The sequence below is a fragment of the Phoxinus phoxinus genome, assembly GCF_949152265.1.
Source record: "Phoxinus phoxinus genome assembly, chromosome: 15".
NCBI lineage: Eukaryota > Metazoa > Chordata > Actinopteri > Cypriniformes > Leuciscidae > Phoxinus > Phoxinus phoxinus.
This window is the reverse complement of record NC_136890.1, coordinates 1,119,717-1,141,250: the sequence shown is the minus strand read 5'-3', so window position 1 is coordinate 1,141,250 and position 21,534 is coordinate 1,119,717. Positions and strand designations below refer to the sequence as shown.

The following is a 21,534-nucleotide window of genomic DNA, read 5'->3' as shown; positions in this document are numbered from 1 at the left end:
TCGCGCGCCCAAACACGTTATAAACACTGTTTACCTCAGTGTTGTGTTCAGTTCACATGTCAGATCAGTAAACACTATATATGTATATACTTTATGTGTTTATACACTGGATAAGTGAACCAGCTGCGTGTTTCTGTAGCGAATGAGCTGGTCATTTATTGTAAAGAGGCTTTTAGTTCATATTAGCAGGTGTTTCTGCTGATTCAAGTTCAACTGACACACTAACACGTGATCAATACATGTATTGATTGATATGTTTATCTATTGATTTATTCAGCTTTATCACAGGCACAGCGATGTTACTGACTAAGAAACTCTTGATTATTCATTATATTTCGTATCAGAAGTTGTCCTATTACATTCAGCACGTCATGTTGTTTGCCTTGATGACCTTACTGTTGATTTATGTCATCATTTTATCAAGTTTTACTCATGTACAGTCAAACCATCATTTATTCAGAGTCCTTCAACATTTCTCACATTATCACAGTTTATTCGCTATAGTTTAGAAAATGGTAATACAATATGATATGATATCTGACAGGTTTTGTCCATCCTTCTGTTAGACTGTCTCACACACACACACACACACACACACACACACACACACACACACACACACACACACACACACACTTCTGTTAGACTGTCTCACACATGAATTATGATGAATATCTGTCAGCTGGTAAATTTAACTACACAATTAGATAATACCAGTTTAGCTCAACCAGTGACCAAGCAATGCTTCAGTGTGTTCAGTGTGTGTGAAAAGAGCATTAGCAGTTACACACACACACTTCAGCAGAACATGACCAGCTCAAAGTGGCCCAATCATTTCTGCTCACAAATACATTTTACTGTATGGATAATTTTTGGGTATAATATCTCACAGTTTACTTTATTTTGCTCTCCTCACTTACCGTACATTGAAGGGATAGTTCACTTTGAAATTAAATGTTGGTATGTTTTATCTTACCTGAAGTAAATCCAAGATGTCGGTGTCTTTGTCTCCACGGTAGTTTCAGTTTTGATATTATTCTTGTCTGTCAGTCATATAATGCAGGTCTATAGGCACTGTCTCCAAAAGCATGCAGAGAAAACTCCACATTACACAATTCCCCATCGTAAGTGCACATTGATGGCCTAAGACACGAAACAAGCGGTTTGTGTGAGAAAACCAACAGTATTTATAAAGTTTTTACCTCTTTTACACAACCACGTCCATCTGATCTGTTTACACCGGATTTCTTCCCCGGTAACTAATCTAACCGCCTTCGATTGGACGTTGCATTTTTAAACTCAGCAGAAACGCGTGTGATTGGCTGTACGGCTCAACGTATGCCTTTGATTGGCCTGAACAATGAAGCGAGTCGTGTGTCAAGATAGAAGGCTTACACATTGGGAATTAGTGAAAACTCAACACTCCCGGATGAGTTCGCGCGAGCTTAGGTCATCAATGTGCACTTACGATGGGGAATTGTGTCATTTGAATAATATCAAATTATATCTGGTGTATGAATAATAACTGAATGTCTGGTGTGTGTCTCAGGGCTGATGGCGTCTGGAGATGGAGGTGGTGTGGACTCTAAAGCGGAGCTCAGTGCTTTACTGGAGCAGTGGGAGAGAGAACAGCAAGCCGGATCCAGCGAACTGCTCAACATACTGACCAAGTGAGAAACACGAGACCCAGAACTAGAGCCTCACAGAGACACTTCTAGATGAGTCCACGACACCACTGTAGCCAGAACCGCACACAGAAACCATGTGACCCTGGACCACAAAACCAGTCACATGGGTCAATTTTCTGAAAATTTATATTTATACATAATCTGAAAGCTGAATAAATAATCTCTCCACTGATGTGTGGTGTGTTAGGATAGGACAATATTTGGTCGAGACAATCTGCTTTAAAGTTGTGCATTTATGTTCACGATTGTGCTGCATTCACTCACACAAATACATGTTTTATATATTAACGGTAGGAATTTTACTGAATATCTTCATGGAACATGATCTTAATATCCTCATGATTTTTGGCATAAAAGAAAAATGGATAATTTTGACCCGTACGCTGTACAACTGGTTTTGTGATGTGTGACGCGCATCGATGCCGATGATCACTTCCAGTGATAATTTCCCAGCTGGTAAACGATAAAAACATTGACAGCCAATCAGAATCCATCCTGCTGTCACTGGGCCCACAGTCATTACATATTTAAAACAGTAATATCCTATACTAAACCTAAACTAATCTTGACAAACTATCTCATTTGAAAGCTTACAATCTCTAGTTTACATATTTGGTGACTGATTTTCAAAATAACTGACAGTGTTCATACTCCTCAGGCGTGTTCAGACCTTTATTTTGAAATAGTGATGAACATGAAAAATCATGAAAGAATGGTAGAAACCTCAGTTTGTTTTCATGCCAAGAGTTCAGAAGATAGCATCCATTCAATTCTTTTAGAAAAAAAGCTCTGAAAATGTTTTAAATATAAAGAAAACAATAATAGATTCAGCATTAGTGATGTGTCAGCGAGCTATAATGCACATACGTGATCTTCTGTGTTTCTTAGAGGTTGAGTTCATTTCAAAATCTGCCAAACTTCCAACACTACTTCTGAATAGGATGTCTACTTCATAAATTGTATGAAAATTGTAAAAATAATGGTTCAGACTCAAACCACATATGGAGATGGAGGCGCCCTTATATGGGCAGTAATGTCCACTAGTGGAGAAGTGTGGTACTGCGCCCAAACTACATCTCACTGAACGCTTATTTACTGAGATATCAACCTAACATTTGAAACACAACTTGTTCAGATTTTTTGCAGTTTAAGAGACGCCCAGGTTTTTAAAAAATATATTTTATATAAAATATGAATAATAAAAAAAATGTATATTGTACATTTTCATAAACTCAAACTTCTATAACTTTTTTTCTGTTTCACTTAATTTATTTCACTTCTACAAAAATCTGCCAAATGTCTTTTTTAAAACAAGACCAATTTTACATTTATATTCCAAAGCATTCTTGAATTGCAAACATTTAAGTTCGAAATGTGCATTTTCATGCGTATTAAAAAAAAAGTTAACAGGTTAAAGAGCTCAATACAAGTTTGAAGTACTTGTATTAAATGTTACGCTCTTAGATGTAAGGAAAAAATCCCTATTATCTCTAGCCTTGGCTACCGTATATAGACCGCCAGGGCCCTACGCTGATTTCCTAAAAGAGTTTGCAGATTTTCTCTCAGATCTATTGGTCAACGTCGATAAAGCATTAATTGTTGGAGATTTCAACATACACGTAGATAATTCAAATGATGCGTTAGGGGCTGCGTTTACAGATTTATTAAACTCCTTTGGGGTCAAGCAAAACGTCACCGGACCAACTCATCGTCTTAATCATACACTCGATTTAATTATATCATACGGAACCGATCCAACCGATATAGATATCATTCCACAAAGTGATGGTGTCAGTGACCACTTCCTGGTAACTTGTATATTACGGACTACAGTACTATGTCATACTGCGCCGCGTTACCGACCAGGCAGAACAATCCTTCCATCCACCATAGATAATTTCTCAAATTGCTTATCTGATTTGTCTCAGTTACTGCCTGAACCCAAACAAACAGACGAATTAGAGGAAGTAACTAGCACTATGAGCACCATTCTCTCTAGAACATTGGATATTGTTGCACCCATTAGATTAAAAAAGGTCAGAGAGAAAAGTAAAGCACCATGGTACAACAATACTACGCATGTTCTAAAGAGAGAAACCCGTAAATTAGAGCGCAAATGGAAACAAACTAATTTAGAGGTCTTTAGAATCGCGTGGAAAGACAGTATGTCACGTTATAAAAAGGCCCTAAAAGCGGCAAGGGCTGAGCATCTCCGCAAACTAATAGAAAACAACCAAAATAATCCAAGATTTTTATTTACCACCGTGGCTAGACTAATAAATAAACAAACGTCACCTGACCAAAATATCCCGTTACAGTTTAGCAGTAATGATTTCATGAACTTCTTCACTGAGAAAATAGAAAACATCAGAACCACAATTGTAAACACTCAATCTTCAATCGCGCCTTATAAATCAGCCTCAATTATCACCCCGCAAGAACAATTAGAGTGCTTTACAACTATAGAACAAAAAGAGCTAAATAAACTTATCACTTCATCTAAAACAACAACGTGCTTATTAGATCCTATACCAACTAAACTACTGAAAGAAGTGTTACCTGTAGTGGAAGAGCCTCTTCTCAATATTATTAACTCGTCTCTATCTTTAGGTCATGTTCCAAAAACATTTAAACTGGCAGTTATAAAACCTCTTATTAAGAAACCACAATTAGATCCAAATAATCTAGCAAATTACAGACCCATTTCAAATCTTCCATTTATGTCTAAAATACTAGAAAAAGTTGTGTCCGCTCAACTGAGCTCTTTCTTGCAAGAAAACGATATCTATGAAAAGTTTCAGTCAGGATTCAGGCCACATCATAGCACAGAAACTGCGCTCGTTAAAATCACTAATGATTTACTTTTAGCTTCAGACCAAGGCTGTATCTCAATACTAGTTTTACTTGATCTTAGTGCTGCGTTCGATACTATAGATCACACAATACTCTTAGATCGACTACAAAATTATACTGGCGTTCAAGGACAGGCATTAAGCTGGTTTAGATCATACTTATCTGACCGCTACCATTTTGTCTATTTAAATGGAAAAAAATCGATCATAACTTCAGTAAACTATGGAGTGCCGCAGGGATCTGTGCTAGGCCCTCTATTATTCTCAATATATATGCTGCCACTTGGAAATATTATAAGGAAACATGGAATTAGTTTCCATTGTTATGCTGATGACACTCAATTATATATTTCATCACGGCCGGATGAAAACGCTAAATTATCAAAATTGACAGAGTGTGTTAAAGATATAAAAGATTGGATGACGCGTAATTTTCTTCTATTAAATCCAGACAAGACGGAGGTACTACTCATCGGTTCAAAAAAACGCCCACAAAACCTCTCACAATACAACTTTAACATAGTAGGATGTCCTGCTACTTTATCCTCTACAGTAAAAGACCTGGGTGTTATACTAGACTGCGACCTGTCTTTTAAAAATCATATTTCATATGTTACAAAAACGGCATTTTTCCACCTTAGAAACATTGCTAAGCTACGTAATATGCTATCAGTTTCTGATGCAGAAAAGTTAGTTCATGCATTCATGACCTCGAGACTAGATTACTGTAATGCTCTATTAGCTGGTTGTCCTGCATCCTCAGTAAACAAGCTACAGTTAGTCCAAAATGCAGCCGCTAGAGTTCTTACCAGATCAAGAAAATATGATCATATAACACCGATCTTATCATCTCTACACTGGTTACCTATAAAGTTCCGTATTAATTATAAGGTATTGTTACTGACTTATAAAGCTCTAAACGGCTTAGCTCCAGTTTATTTAACGGATCTTCTATCGCCCTATAATCCATCGCGCTCTTTAAGATCGCTAAATTCGAGGCTTCTGGTCGTACCTAGGATATCTAAGTCCACCAAAGGAGGGAGAGCATTCTCACATTTAGCTCCAAAACTCTGGAATAGCCTTCCTGATACTGTTCGTTGCTCAGAGTCGCTCTCCCAGTTCAAAACTAGATTAAAGACGCATCTCTTTAACCAGGCATTCATATAAATGTTTTAATCTTACAGTTAAATCCGGCCTCTAGTTCATAACCGCCAGAGGAGAACTGGCCCCCGACTGAGCCTGGGTTCTCCCAAGGTTTTTTTTTTCTCCATTAGGTCACCTGATGGAGTTTTTCGTTTCCTTGCCACTGTTGCCTTTGGCTTGCTCAGTTGGGGATATTCAATTTAATGAATCAATCAATATTACTATTGATTAGCATTACCAAACATGGACGTTTTATTATTATTTTAATTTAACACTGTGAAGCTGCTTTGATACAATCTGTATTGTGAAAAGCGCTATACAAATATTCTTGACTTGACTTGACTTGACTCAATAATAAACCGAACGAGATTATGGCTTACCGCTTATGAAAACCCCAAATTCAAAATTAGAATATTGTGAAAAGGTTTTCATAAACTGTAAGCCATAATCATCACAATTATAACAAATAAAGGCTTGAAATATCTCACTTTGCATGTAATGAGTCTATATTAATATATTAGTTTCACCTTTTAAGTTGAATTACTGAAATAAATGAACTTTTGCACCATATTCATATTTTTCCAGTTTCATCTGTATATAAAGACAGTTTTTTGTTGGACTCTTATTTTATTTATTTATGTAGAAAGTGTTCAAACGGCTTGTTCAGTTCAGTGCTGTTATAACACTCAAAAACAGAAATAAAACGCATAAATATCAGTTCTGTATATCGTTTATCATGGAACATAAACATGCAAATAATCAGAATTGGTAATAAAAAATCAATATCGTCGATCACTAAACAGAACAAGCAGAGATCTGGAGTCTATGAAGTCTATATATTAAAGGGATAGTTCACCCAAAAATACATTTTAATTAATTAATTAACATTTGCTCACCCTCATGTCGTTTTAATTTTTTGAAACGCAATTATATTTGAACAAATATTATATTTAAATTTCGTTAAATTACAAATGCAATGAAATTTATCATCAAAATGTAACGTCTAGCGTTAAAATGTGTGTTGTCATGTAAATACTTTGGTCAGATCAAGAATAATTTATGCAGTTTTATATTATTTATTAAAGAGCCGGCTGAGGTGGGGTTTAGTGTGTATTAGGGGTGTGACGAGATCTCGTGCCACGAGATCTCGCGAGACTAAAGTGTGACGAGATTTCTCGTCGAGTGAAAAGCTGTCTCGCAATATCGCCATAATTAACATAGAATATGCCATAGCTACATTCACATTGCATTACGTTGTACTCCGCGGCACCGGCCGCCTCCACTGTTGTTTTGCTATTGTAAACGTAAACTCTGCTCATCCAGCACGAGTTGCATTCGCACACAGACTGTGACAGTGCAGCAGGAATCAGTTCACTGATCGCGTTACGATGGTGGACGATTTGTTGCGCATCAGCAGTGAGTCGATCTGAGATGTCTTATAGGGCGGTTCACACAGAACGTGTTTTCCATTCCAGTGCGGTACTTTCCATTGTTTTTCTATGTAAGCGTCTCGCGCATGACACAGTATTCTAAAAACGCGGCGCTCAAGTTAAAATCAGCTCCCCCATTTCACTGCCAGCGTATCGCATTTTACACAGCAAAAACGCATTCTGTGTGAATGGCCCCTTATCTTGTAGAACGCGCGTTCAGCACCGCCACTACGGAGTGAAAATGAAAGTAAAACACGATGCGCGCAAATTAGACTGCATACATACAATAGCCCGTCTCCCAATATCAAACCTGTCTCTGTTTTGGTCTCTGTTTGCACTTTGAATACAGAGAGAGTTGGCCTACTTTGATTATGGTTGCACTTGCACTTAATTATCGTTTGAACTAATAAGAAAAACTTGTTTTATAGGCTACTGTCTGTTTTTATTTGTATTTTCAATTTGTGGAAAGTAGTTTCAGTTGGAGGTCACACACAGCCTCAATCAGAAGTTCTGGAAGCTCATAATGTACAGTAAGGTCTGAAGAGACCCGTGTGAAATCATACTTGAGAGAAGCCAGTCAGTTGAGTTTGTGGTAAAACCTTTACAGTGCTTCTATATTGTTGTATTTTAATGTATTTTGATAATTCATACTCAAAGTAGAACTGAAATAACATTCATTACAAGATGATTTAGTTACAACATTTCAAAATGCACCTGCAGACTATTTTTCCAGTCATGAATTTTGTCATTGAGGATTTCTATCAAATATTGTGCAAAAATCTCGTCTCGTCTCGTTCTCGTGAACCCAATCTCGTCTTTGTCTTGTCTCGTGAGATAAGGGTCTCGTCACACCCCTAGTGTGTATGTAATACTTTTTAGAGAGTAATAATTAGTACAGAAATCTACACCATTGACGATGTAATTCGTAGCTAATCATGAGTGACTTGTAGAGAAGCTCCGCCAGCACGGATCACGCTGTGTGGAGTTGCACATGTTTCATAAGCAGCTTTTCCCCAACACATTAATATTTAACCAGACGTGACGTGTTCACACAGATACTGTGCTGGGAAGGGGGATTTCTTCTTGGTAATGGCAAGTTAACAGATAGTTCGTTAAAATGCGTTATGTCATGAACTTGTTTAAATCTTCAATAACTGCTCATGGATTACCCGATGTGCTCCTGATGTCCCTCCGGTGTAACTGTGCTGCTGTCTCGTGCAGGATCTCGGATCTGGTGGAGCGGGAGACGGAGGAGTACCATAAAGCTGATCCCGACCCGTTCGATGACCGCCATCCAGGTGACCCTGCTCTCCTCCTCCTCATCATCATCATCACTAAACCTGTGCATGCGCAAGGACATCTGGCATTCACTCGGCAGAGGAAAAAAGTTGCTTAAAAAGTCCTAAAAAAAAAATTTGTGTTGTAAATATAATTGACCTCTGAAGCAATATTCTCATCAGTGTTCAATCCGCTCTGATATATTTAAATCTGCATATTGTCATATCTGCACTTTTAAAGGACATCCCCCTAATCTTATTACATTTATGCTTCATCGTTCATTTTAAATTCCTAATCTTGATCAATAAATGCAATTATTTAGAATAAAGCTTCAAATCGTCGAAACTGAACAAAAACATCCAATATTGCGTCTAAAGTGTAAGTGACTTAATTTAAAGTGTTTATTGAACTGTTGTATAAATCAGTGTCACAGTTTCAGTCGTGATGGCGTTCAGGAAACATCACTCGTGTGTGAGATTGCTTAACATGTTAAAAATATAAAAATGTGAGTGTTTATAGTCCGTATGTTGATCACAGAGTTTCTCGAGAGTCTCAACAGTGATACAGTTATTATCCACTATCGATCGCAACACACAATAAACATAATAAAATCAGAATCATTCTCGGTTTAGTGACTCAATGGTTATTTGTTTGTTATTGATGTTTTAATCCGGATACTTGACCAGTCGGGCAAGCCAATCCTCTTTTACTCGTCCCTTCAGAACATCGAGAGTTAATGTGGAGCCCTGCTTTATCATCAGTGTCTCCCAGATGGAAAATTATAATATTGACTTGTTGTTTTGCTCTAAGGACGGGCAGATCCAGAGTGCATGCTGGGACACCTGTTGAAAATCCTGTTCAAGAACGATGATTTCATGAATGCGGTAAGATTGGAGGCACAGCATAATGCTTGCACATGGCCTTGGCTGCACATTTTACATTTGTTTATTTAATATGGTTAATAAAATGTAGTTTAAAAATTATATTGTCACTGATTGCATACTTTGTTCCTAAAATACAGCTATAAAGCAAGTGCTCGCTCATCTAGCACAATGACACATGCCTAGAGTGTGCTGACGATATAAAGCGTTAATCAGGGGAGAGTTTGCTATATCGCTGTATGGACATGTGCAGCTCTCAGTGGGCAGGACTGATTATTTTTTCCATAAAATTTAAATATGCACACACCAACTTTGAAGAGTTCAAAGACCAAATAGTCTAAATTTGCAGAAGGAAAGGTGCACGTGCGGCTGTACTGCCCCCTGCTGGTGAGGACCAGATTCTGCTGTTTAGTCTGTGGGTGAAGTTCCTGCAAGTGCATTGATTATATGTTTAGTTTGAAAGCTCTCCAGAGTAATATTGTCCTGGCATGTTGACACTTCTGTGCGTCTGTGCCGCTGAAGGGCAATGAGCCACAGAAGAGGACATTATAATAACTCTTTTAATGTCAAGCACATCACACTCTTTATTTTGTCACTCATCACTCTGTCAGTAACTATGCAGTCCTTCCACCAGATAAACTTACTCACCACCGTGATCTAAGCGATATGCGATCAACACTTTATGTAGTCATACCGTGCGGATATATCATGATGTAATTTGTCTGTAAACCCTGTAAATAAGCCTGGCAGTGTCTCCGGTTTAACCCAGAAGTGGTGCATAAGTGTCTAAAAAATACAAAGCTTCAATCAAAATACACTTTTTTTTTCTTCAGATTTTTACTTTTCTTTTTTTAAAAATATAATTTAAACTACGTTTTTACATTTCGCATTTTGGGTCGGAAATAAAATTAAATCTGTTGTGATGTTGAGTGTGTTGTGCTTCTGTGTCGTACAAATAACACCTTTTTTATCCTGTGAAGCTCCACTTAAAAAAAGATGTTTTCTGATTTTGACTCTTTATGTTCTTTTTGTGGAGCTGAATATTAGTCTCTTCTGGGAATGCACACACACAAGTCTGTTTGAAGGATTTCTGTGTCTTTGTACGCACATTTTCATCACAGAGTTTTTCTTTCTCATACAAAGATGTTTTATCTGGTCAGCACAACTTTGATAAAGATGTAAAGGGACAATATTCTTTGATAAACTTATTTATTCTTCTGGCAAATGTAAATTTCAGGGTGCTAAGCCCTACGGTTTCATTTTATTGTAAGGAACTTAAATCCTACCTGGACAACGTGCTTACATCCAGCAACTCCAAAGCCCTTAACTGTCTCGCTCTGTCATTTGTGGGATATCTTCCTGATTGTGTCCTGTATTGTATTTTCCGCTGGCATTGATAATGTATAGCTGCGTTTCCAAAAAAAAAAAAAAAAACTAATAGATATCAGCATGAAACTTCCCCAGTTGATTACTGACATTAAGACAAATATCTTGTGTATTACAAGTTTTTTGAATATTTGTTTAAATATGCAAATTAGGTATTATCTCATTAAATATGTGCTAATTTGCATATATTTCCAGAAGAGAAATCTGAACATTGGATAAAGCCAGATTCTAAATTCTTGTTTCATTTTGTTGACATATTACAGTCAAAGGTTTTTACAGAGGGGATTTAGGATATCTCTTTTCATCACTGTCAACAGCCATTAATACATTTTTGCCCTGTTTTTTAGGTATAAAATGTTGTATAAATCAGAATCTGAATGATATGTGAACAAACCCCTCTGTAAAAACCTTGCGAATATAGATAGGAATACAACTGGGAAGTTTGGTGTGTGTGACGTGCTGCTGAAGTGGAGATGTCTGGCTCAGAGTGTGAGGAAAAACACATTTTGAGAAAACGGCCTTTAAAGATTGACATCAGCCAATGAGATTTCACTTTTAGAGTTAAATGCCCCATTGTACTTTCACGATTGGTTGCTGATAAAAAAGGAAATGACCATATTTGGACCCGACAGCATTGTACAGGAGAGAGAGAGCTTCCCAGAGGTGTGTGTGATGACAGGGAGCAGGCAGAGATCGCGGAGCAGCGGATGATTCACAACGACAACTTTTTGTTTTGTTTTCGCAGACAGCAACAGGTCTGGGGGGAAAAAGTTGTTCCGGGTAATTTCGGTGGAAACGCGCTTATGTTCTTAGCAATAAAACCAAAAGTAATGTGTGTTGTGCTCCTCCAGCTGGTGAACACGTACGTGATGAGCAGCCGTGAGGGGTCTCTGAACACCGCGGCCTGCAGACTCCTGCTGAACATCATGCCTGGCCTCGAGACGGCCGTGGTCTTCCAGGAGAAGGTACTGTGGGCCTCAGGCGTTTCTCATTTATTCACACGGGAGCCGGGTTCACACGGGTCCTAGAAAGTTTGTGAATCTGAAAACAAACATAATAGATACAAGTCCTTGAAAGTGCTTGAATTTTTTTGTGGTTTCTGGAACAAATTCCATATTATTCCCTCTGGTCCGCTAATGTGTTATTCCTCCAACACTTCGTGGCCTGTGCGCACTAGCTTGCTTGATTCACGCTAGTTACAGGCATTTACGTGTTGTGTTAAAGGAGTAGTTCACTTTAAAATGAACGTTAGCCATGATTTACTCCCTCAAGCCATCCTAGCCTTTATATAGGGAGCTATACAGTTGTTTACAGGACATTACACAAGTTTTAATTTTTGTAATGCCTCCAGATGGCACTTTTCTCACTTAAAAAATTGATTTTATAGGCCTCCACTCTATTTTAATGTGAAATATTGCATTCATTGAATTTTGTTTTCAAATATATATATATATATATATGTAGGGCTGCTCAATTATGGAAAAAAATCGATCACAATAATTTTGCTCAGTATTGAAATCACGATTATGTAACACGATAATCGTTTTTACTCGATTGTACTATTTTGGTGATCGTTGGGAGCCGAAACCGAAATTCAAATTAATTGCACAGCCCTAAAGTTCTAATGGAAAAAAGAATAAATATTGCATGGTTTCATAAAATCCCTTAAAAATTCTAAATAATAATCAAAAAAATATTATTGAACAAAAATATATATCATTTGTTTTCCTGGAAAAAAAGTGTTTTCAAGGCTTCGGTCACTTTTGACCGCGACGGAGCCGAGTGTGTTTCGGAGGGCATTCACACCTGGTCTTTCACGATCGGATAGCTATCCAATCACAGAGCACGCATGAAGTGGCCAGGTGTAAACCGCCCTACGGCTTCTGCTTCCTCGCGTCTGCATACGGATTGTAAGTGTGTGTGTGTGTGTGACAGGAGGGTATCGTGGAGCGCTTGTTTAAATGGGCCCAGGAGTCGGATCAGCCGCTCAGGATCTACGCTACAGGCCTGCTAGCCGGAGCCATGGAGAACCAGGACATCGCCGCTAACTATCGCGAGGAGAACTCTGTGCTGGTGAGCCCAGGAATAATATAATAATGTTTCATTTATATAGCGCCTTTCCCAAGCTCAAGGATGCTGCACAATACAGTAAAGAACAAACAATCAGTTCATACATTACTCCAGTCTTCAGTGTACTTTTTTCTTTTTTTTCAGGATTCTTTGAGAAACTTTAATTTATTTGAAATAGAATCTTTTGTAACATTATGCATGTCTTTACTGTAACTTATGATCAATTTAATGCATCCTAACTGAATAAAAGTATTGATTTCTTTGCCCCCCCCAAAAAAATTCTTACTGTCCCCAAACCTGAATGATAGTTTGTTACAAAAGCTTCTATTCCAGATTAATGCTGTTCTTTTGAACTTTCTATTCATCAAAGAATCCTGAAATAAAATGTAAATAACGGTTTTCAACACTGATAATAATCATAAATGTGTCTTGAGCATCAGATCATCATATTACACTGATTTCTGGAGGATCATGTGACACTGAAGACTGGAGTAATGATGATAAATTCAGCTTTGATCACAGGAATAAATTACACTTTACTGTATATTCAAAGAGAAAACGGTTGTTTTAAATTGTTAAAATTTCACAATATTATTATTTTTTTTTTAATCAAATAAATGCAGCCTTGGTGAGCAGAAGAGACTAATTTTAAAAACATAAAAAATCTTACCGATCCAAAACTTTTGATCGACAGTGTGTGTGTGAGATCAGGGTCCCTGCAAATCAAATTTAAGGCCATTAACCCTCTGGAGTCTAAGGTGATTTTGGGGCCCTTGGGATGTTTTGAAATGCCCTGATATTTGTATTTTTTTCAGTTGCTTATAAACATATTAATGGCAAAGGTGTAATTACACTCTATTTAGCACGAACATGGCTATCATAATATGTGAGCAACATATATGTACATGTTTGCATTTTTGAGAGAATATTATTTATGCGTGGTTATTCAAAAAACTCAAACTTAAATTGTCTGATATAAGACCACAAACGACCAACTTCACATATTCCCACAATACTTTTGACTAATGGATCTTGTCGGCTAGAGTATTTACTTCAAAATGATCTGAAAATCATCCGGGCTAATCGTTCACATTAAACAATAGATTGATTTAAATTTTGTAAGACACTTTTTGTTTGGAAAGGCAATATGCAGGTGGGCGTGAATGATCCAACAAGGTCATGAATAATGTCCTCATTCACACCTGAGGAGACAAAGACCTGCTAATGCTGCAGTGCATACTAATGAGCCTTAGGTGTCACTGTGGCTACAAGAAAAAATGCAAAGACAACACACACACATATATACATACATATATACATACATACATATATATACCGGTATATATATATATATATATATATATATATATACATATATATTACTACAGAATTGGTTCAGAGTTGGAAACATCTTGAAAAAAAGTGTATTTTTCCACAAACTGTATGCTTGCAAATTGTATAATATCCAAGGTAAACATTTCTAGTAATTGTGCAGTTAATTCTCATTCGTATTTTCAGAAAGTTTTGGATTATGTAGGCTATCCTCTCCCCAAATTTGTCACTAATAAAACACAAAAATAATTCATAGAGAAGGCTTATATTGACCTTTTAAGATTTTGTTTGCACCTTGTAAATTAGGTTTTGATGTGGCAGTAAAAGCTTTATAAATAATCTATCCAAAACGAAATTTTGTCTTTCATATTTCGTCTGTAACATATGGTCTTTTATAATATATATTAGGGCATAAATGTTAATTTGCAGTTTAATATGTTGCTTATACAAATACATTTTATTTCAACGTATTCAGTCGATTTTTACTCATCTCAGTAGGCATTAGGCAATATAGATAGTTTCATTCACACACAGACACGCGCCAGCTGTAGTAGCTAAACAACAACATGCGTCTGTGCCGTGCATTCATTCAAACACAGAAACGCGATTCAAATTTAAACAGTCTTTTGCGGTTTACAGACACCATTTCATATCGCGATTAGAACAAAGCACTTACTGATGATCTGCAGCTGGATCCGTTGTTCGGCTACTCCAGCACGTTTGAGGTAAAATTTCCAGAATTATCACGATATTATTATTCCTCACAGCGAGCGTGTTGTCCAGCTGTTGTGGGCGTTGACTGGTTTGCATGTGTTGCTTCAGATAATCTGCGTTTGAATAGCGCGCGCTCTCGATGGGCGTGTCACATTAGCGGAGTAATGAGGTGCCAGAAGGATAATGAGCACAGCTGATCTCTCGCTCTTTTTATATAGATTACATAAACAGAGAATATTTGTTTTAGTTTTGAATTAGATAATTTAAAACTACACACTTAAATGATTATAGAGATATATAGCTCATGTCTGAGTGAATAGTATTCGCTGAGATTTGTTTAAATTTAGAAACGTGCTTCAGAAAAAAAGTTCACGGAGACGGAGAGGCATAAAGCACTCCCTGTTTACTTTCTTTATTTTACAAAAGCACAATGTTTTATTTCGATTGTAAGTGGACACATAAAAAAGTAGACATTTAACAGCTTATTTTCTCATATTTCTTAAGGCTGTATGACCAAAACTGACTGAGTATTTTAGGTCTATTTTGCTGCTATGTAAAAAAAAACGAGCAAAACGCGCCCGCGCGTTTGCCGACCCCAGGGGGTTAAAAGTCTTAAAGGCGCAGTGTGTAATATTTAGGAGGATCTGGTGATAGAAATGCAATATCATACACAACTATGTTTCAAGTGGTGTATAAAGTCCTTACATAATGAACCGTTGGGTGTTTATTAGCTTAGAATGAGCATTTCTCTTTACACACACCGCGGGTCCGCTTACATCAACATGTTTCTACGGTGGCCCTGAGCGGACAAACGCGTTTTGTCACTATGTTGTTGTTCATGATAAGAAGCGCTAAAGTCAGCGAATAAAACACTGACACAATGATGAACAAGTCACAATAATATTCACAATAACATCGTTTTACTGAATAATTAAGTAAATATAATTTCTAAATTTATCTTTGTAAAGAAACCGCAGTGTTTAACTGGCTACTCTCTGCTGTCTCAGAGGACGACATCACTTCCTGTCGGCCACCGTAACTTCTGTTGGGTGCAATTCACAACCTCACCACTAGATGCTGTTAACTTACACACTGCACCTTTAAATGTTACAAGAAAATTGAGATTGACCGAAATCGGTTGCCCCACCCTCGTCATCAGAGAGAAGAGATGCTGCGACAGGGAAGTTACTCTGATTCAAGAATTTAAAATAACGATGTGCATAGTTAAAGAATATATATTATATGCAGCAATATTGTCTATTTTGACTCGAGACTTTTAAGAAAAGCATGTTTATGTGGCAGGCTCCTGTAATGCTGCAGAGACTGAGGGAGCTTCAGGATGAGGAGGAATAATATTTCACAATATTAGTTTTTTTTTGTTGGTATATTTAATCAAATAAATGCGGCCTTGGTGAGAACTTTCAAAAACATAAAAAATCGGACCGATCCCAAACTTTTGAACGGCAGTGTATATGTGAGATCAGGGTCCCTGCGAATCAAATTTAAGGCCATGAAAAGATGTCACTGCAAGAGGAAGTTACTCTGACTCAAGATGATCAGGAACATGAATGTAAAAACGATATGCATAGTTGAAGTATGTATATTATACGCTGCAAAACTGCCCATTTTGACTGCGTTTTAAAAAGCGTGTTTGTGTGTCAGGTTCCTCTAATGCTGCAGAGACTGAGGGAGCTTCAGGATAAGGAGCTGGAGGGCCGGAGAGACAGCAAGCGTCCCAGCAAGAGTCTGGCGCCGCTGCTCCCGCTGGACGAGGAGACCGTGGACGGAGAGTTCACTCCCAGCGTCCCCAGCGCTCTCCCGGAGAGCCCAGACGCCGAGCCCGTGTGCGCGCTGAGGAGCGTGGGCCGGTCCAACACGGGCATGAAAGGCCTGATGAAGCCGGCGTCTGCGGTGCCGCCGGAGGAGAGCGAGGGGCCGGCGGAGGGCTTGAGGAACTGGAGGAAGAGGGAGAACGGAGGGAAGGTGAAGCAGAAGCTGAACTTCTCCATGCCGGAGCCGGAGCGCAGCTTCAGCGAGCTGTCCAACAGCAGCTGGTCCGAGATGAGCCCGTGGGTCATCGGGAATAACTACCACCTGTTCCCGCTCACGCCGGGCATCGAGCAGAGGCTGATCCTGCAGTACCTCACGCCGCTGGGGGAGTACCAGGAGGTGATGCCACACACACTCACTGATGGAGGATAGCTCCTGCTTTTACTCACTTTTCATTGGTTTTCAGTGACCGTACAGAACACCGTAAACAACAGTAGAGCATAAAACCTTGTCCATTATTAATCCCTTACATGACCACCCAATCCATAAATCCATAACTATGCTTCCACTTAAGAAGGATAGCCCGTCTGGACAAGATTTGAGAAAAATCAATGAATTTATGAACTCGGGGCGCCAAATCAGGCCTAGGGGAGACCCCAAACAGGGCTATAAGGGGGTCAGGGTCAATATTAGTGTTGAGAGCTTTTGTAAGCGTCTCAAATGATTGGACATGTCCAAAGCACATGCAGATGGTTGGCAGGACAGTGTTTGCAGCGGTTGCAGGCAGGAACATTTTTGCCAATCGGCATTGGTTAAGTGAGCTCTGAATAGTGTTTAGCATTGTATTAAGCCATGCTTGACACTAGGGCTGAACGATTAATTGCATTTGCGATAATATCGCGATATAATGAAACGCGTTTTTGTAACCGCAAAAGCTGCGATTACACTCTGGTCACGTGACACGCGAAAGTAAAGCAGTCTGCACTGTAGATGAAGCATCAACTTGTTACGCTACGCATATAGGCCTGGCATAGGCTACAGGGAAGAACAGTTTGTTTAATTTATGTGATTGTGTTATAGATTCTCTTCAATGATTCTGTATGGATTCAGATAATTTCAGAATCGAGTCTGAGCTTAGTTTTAAACACAGATGCGTGATGACGCTGCGTGTGCTTTATACACAACCGTATTCTGCTTGCTTCTAATTCCTCTGTCTCACACACACACACACACACACACACACACACACACACACACACACACACACACACACACACACACACACACACACACACACACACACACACACACACACACACATTCGAACCTTCCGAAATAGTCTTTCATACAGTTCGGAAAGTTGAAGCGAATTGGACATTCGCGGGCTTCATTGCACTAGATCATATGGCACTAGATGTAGATGCGCTGTGAAATACTTGCGCTTTGCTTGATGTTACTCTAGTAGTGCGCGGCCTCGCCCGCCGGTATTTTCCTTACAAATGCTCTATAAAGGCATCATATGTCTTTTGGAATGCAGTTGGCTTATATATTAAAAATAAAAATATGAAAACCATCGACAGAAGCTGCTTTCAATTTCAAATACTCACGCCCGCTTTGTGAAGAGCGCTCTCTCATGCGGCTGTGAGCGACTCTGTCTACGTGGTTAAATGTACTTGCATCTCAAAATGCGTTTATGACGCGAAATTAATTAAACAGTCAGTTATGCCTTAAGTTATTAAACAGACAGGACAAACCACATATTATATTTCAAAAGAGATCTGTGCAATAGTGTGAAGCAGCTTATCGTGTCTAAACTGAGAAAGAAACATCACTTAATCACAGCTCTTGAATGGAAAACATTCAGACTCTTAAATACTGAAGCACTCTTTGTTTATCGCTTGTAATGTTTTTCCCCTCTTTGTTGTTGATAGCTTTTATGTTTTGAAGCTATTTGTTTATATAGCCTATTTAAAATTCTTAACATGTAATTGTATTAATTTAGTTTTTTAATGTGTAATTATTTTTAAAAGTAGCCTACTTATAATTACATATGTAATTAAATAAATATTTAAAGTTTTATTAATAAGATTAATTAATAAATCAAAAGTTGATCGGCTCTTGAGGTGCCTAAAGATTCCCATCCATATTTTAACAATGATTTATTGCTTGTGTTTGTTGAATAATATAAAAGACAATCGCATATTAAATCGCAATATTGGTCAAAATAATCGAAATTAGATTATTTTCCAAAATCGTTCAGCCCTACTTGACGCATATGGAGGAGGAGTGTCCCCGGTTCGAGATGTTAACCCTAACTCTGTAATAATAACTCCGAGGTCTTGCTCTCAGGTATCTTTAAGCGTGTTAGTTGGGACTAGAATTTATTAAATTATAAATGACTGTGGCTGATATTTAAAGCAAGAAAGTGATCAGTTTGTGTTTCAGGAGGACGATTAGGAAAGTGAGGAAACTGCTTCTGTATAAAGAGTCCGATTTGAAAGAACCAAAATAAGTGATGACTGGGTGATGCCCTTTAAAAAAAATACATTTTCACCCAAAAATAAAGGCATATCTGCACCCCATGTTAAAGCTGTGTGTAAAGCATCTGCTAATCCACGAGCTGGCTGACAGTGCTGTGTGCGTGTGTGTGTGTGTGTGTGTGTGCAGTTGCTGGCGGTGTTCATGCAGCTCGGCGCTCGAGAGCTGCTGATGCACTACATGGACCTGAAACAGACCAACGACGTCCAGCTCACGTTTGAGGCCCTGAAGGTACTCCACACACACTCCACACACTCCTCAGCTCAACTGTGTGCTTCTCATGATCATGAAAACCTTCTTGGGTATCCGCCAGATGTTTACTCGTCCTCTCTGTGTTTCAGTATCTTGCATCTCTTCTCCTCCATAAGAAGTTTGCTGCCGAGTTTGTTGCACACGGAGGAGTGCCGAAGCTGCTGGAGATCCCTCGGCCCTCGATGGCTGCCACCGGCGTCTCTCTGTGCCTCTATTACCTCGCGTACAACCAGGACGCCATGGAGCGGGTGAGATGCTGTCTCGATCGAGGCTTTAACCAGGGCTCCACATTAACTCTCGTCCGGGACACGTGGATGTTCTGAAGGGACGAGTAAAAGAGGATTGGCTTGCCCGACTGGTCAAGTATCCGGATTAAAACATCAATAACAAACAAATAACCATTGAATCACTAAACCGAGAATGATTCTGATTTTATTACATTTATTGTGAGTTGTGATCGCTAGTGGATAATAACTGTATTACTGACGTAACAAGGTTGTGCAGTTGAGACTCAATGTGGAGTTTTATATTTTTAACATGTTAAGCAATCTCACACACGAGTGATGTTTCCTGAACACCATCACGACTGAAACTGTGACACTGATTTATACAACAGTTCCATAAACACTTTAAATTAAGTCACTTACACTTTAGATGCAATATTGGCTGTTTTTGTTCAGTTTCAGAAGCGAAAATAGATCCAAACAAAGAACATCTCACTGGAACACTCAGCCGTGTGTTCATTACTGAACGATTCAGCGTTTTGAACGAATCGGTTGAGTCAACGATTCAATGACTCATTCATAAACAACGGTCTCCTTGAATGAATCAGTCATTTGAACGAATCACTTGCATTTTAGACGCAATATTGGCTGTTTTTGTTCAGTTTCAGCAGCGAAAATAGTTCCAAACAAAGAACCATCGCGCACAGGAACGCGTAACCATATGTTCATTACTGAATGATTCTGCGTTTTGAACGAATCAGTTGAGTCAACGATTCAATGACTCATTCATAAACATCTTTCTCCATGAATGAATCAGTCATTGGAATAAATCGTTTGAATAAATGACTCAATGACTCGCTCGTTAAGACGGTCCTCTGCCGCCTCCTACTGGCGGTTTAGTTTCATGTTTAAAAGTATCGTTCTTTCCAACTTTTCTTATTTGTGTATTCAAAAATATTTAAAACAATCTCATAATATTATTTAATGCAGTTGTAATTTTTCAGTGTAAATGATTCAATTTGATCCGCCCTGCTATAGGGTATAGCAGCGTAACCCTCCGGTTACCACCGCATCAGCACCAAAAACATGGAGATTTTATTTGAGAGAATAATCGCACAACCTATTCGATATTCTATAATTAAATCAACTAATCGAATATTCAAAAATCGTGACTCATCCCTGCATGGAATCTTGTTTCTTTACCACAATCTTCACTCACGTCTCGCACGTTTTCAAAGAGGATTATAAACGATTCTTCCTTGGTACACTTTTAATTAGGCCTATTATATTCGTGTTCTTTACTGTGGTAAAGTAGAAAAACGCTGTAGGACAGATAGCCTACATTTTTACTTGTACGTCAAACTCTTTTTAACCCAGTGTGTGCTTGATATTAGACTTGGTAGGCGCGTCAAGTTTGTTTGTAATGCGTGCTTCACACGCGCGGGTGATTTTAGTTTGGCTCTCTCTGGCAGCGTAATATCAAACCGGCTAATGCCTCGCCCTTGTGGAGGATAACATGCACTCTTCAGACCTTTTACAACTAGTAGAAAACATGAAGATATCAGATAAGAGATCGATGGTCTGTTTCCTGCTCGTGTCCCACATCCCCCTCACCGTGCGTTCACCCCGCCGCCCTGCCAACGCCGCCCTGGAAAGATTTGTGGACGCTCTGATGCTCTGACGTAGATCGAATGCTTGTTCTTTTTTTTTAAAGCAAAGCAAACAAGCATGTCGATCGTTATTTTTGCAGAAAATTGATCTATGGAAAGAACTTAACAATTATAGTTACATGTTTGCTAACGAAATAGACCATTTAAAAGCCGTTTGTGGGGTGTGGCTTTTGTGTTCTTGGTTAAGTGCTATTCTAATTTGCATTCCCGCTGAAAAACCAGCGTTCTAGCACGAAAATCTTGCCTATAAATAGTGTTGCGTGCCTTATCAAATTCAAATGATCAACCTCTCCTCTACTTTGCTTG

General features: G+C 38.6%; 1 protein-coding gene across 1 annotated transcript in view; it reads left to right on the top strand.

Moving 5' to 3' along the window:
* The window catches only part of dcaf1 (ddb1 and cul4 associated factor 1), a 54,134-nt gene that overhangs the window by 255 nt on the left and 32,345 nt on the right, over nucleotides 1-21,534 (top strand). The window contains exons 2-9 of the mRNA XM_079637001.1: nucleotides 1,550-1,670; nucleotides 8,335-8,411; nucleotides 9,202-9,275; nucleotides 11,510-11,623; nucleotides 12,594-12,731; nucleotides 16,437-16,943; nucleotides 19,212-19,313; nucleotides 19,424-19,582. Coding sequence (XP_079493127.1) covers nucleotides 1,555-1,670; nucleotides 8,335-8,411; nucleotides 9,202-9,275; nucleotides 11,510-11,623; nucleotides 12,594-12,731; nucleotides 16,437-16,943; nucleotides 19,212-19,313; nucleotides 19,424-19,582 — 1,287 coding nt within the window. The 5' untranslated portion in view covers nucleotides 1,550-1,554. The remainder of the gene's footprint in view (nucleotides 1-1,549; nucleotides 1,671-8,334; nucleotides 8,412-9,201; nucleotides 9,276-11,509; nucleotides 11,624-12,593; nucleotides 12,732-16,436; nucleotides 16,944-19,211; nucleotides 19,314-19,423; nucleotides 19,583-21,534) is intronic.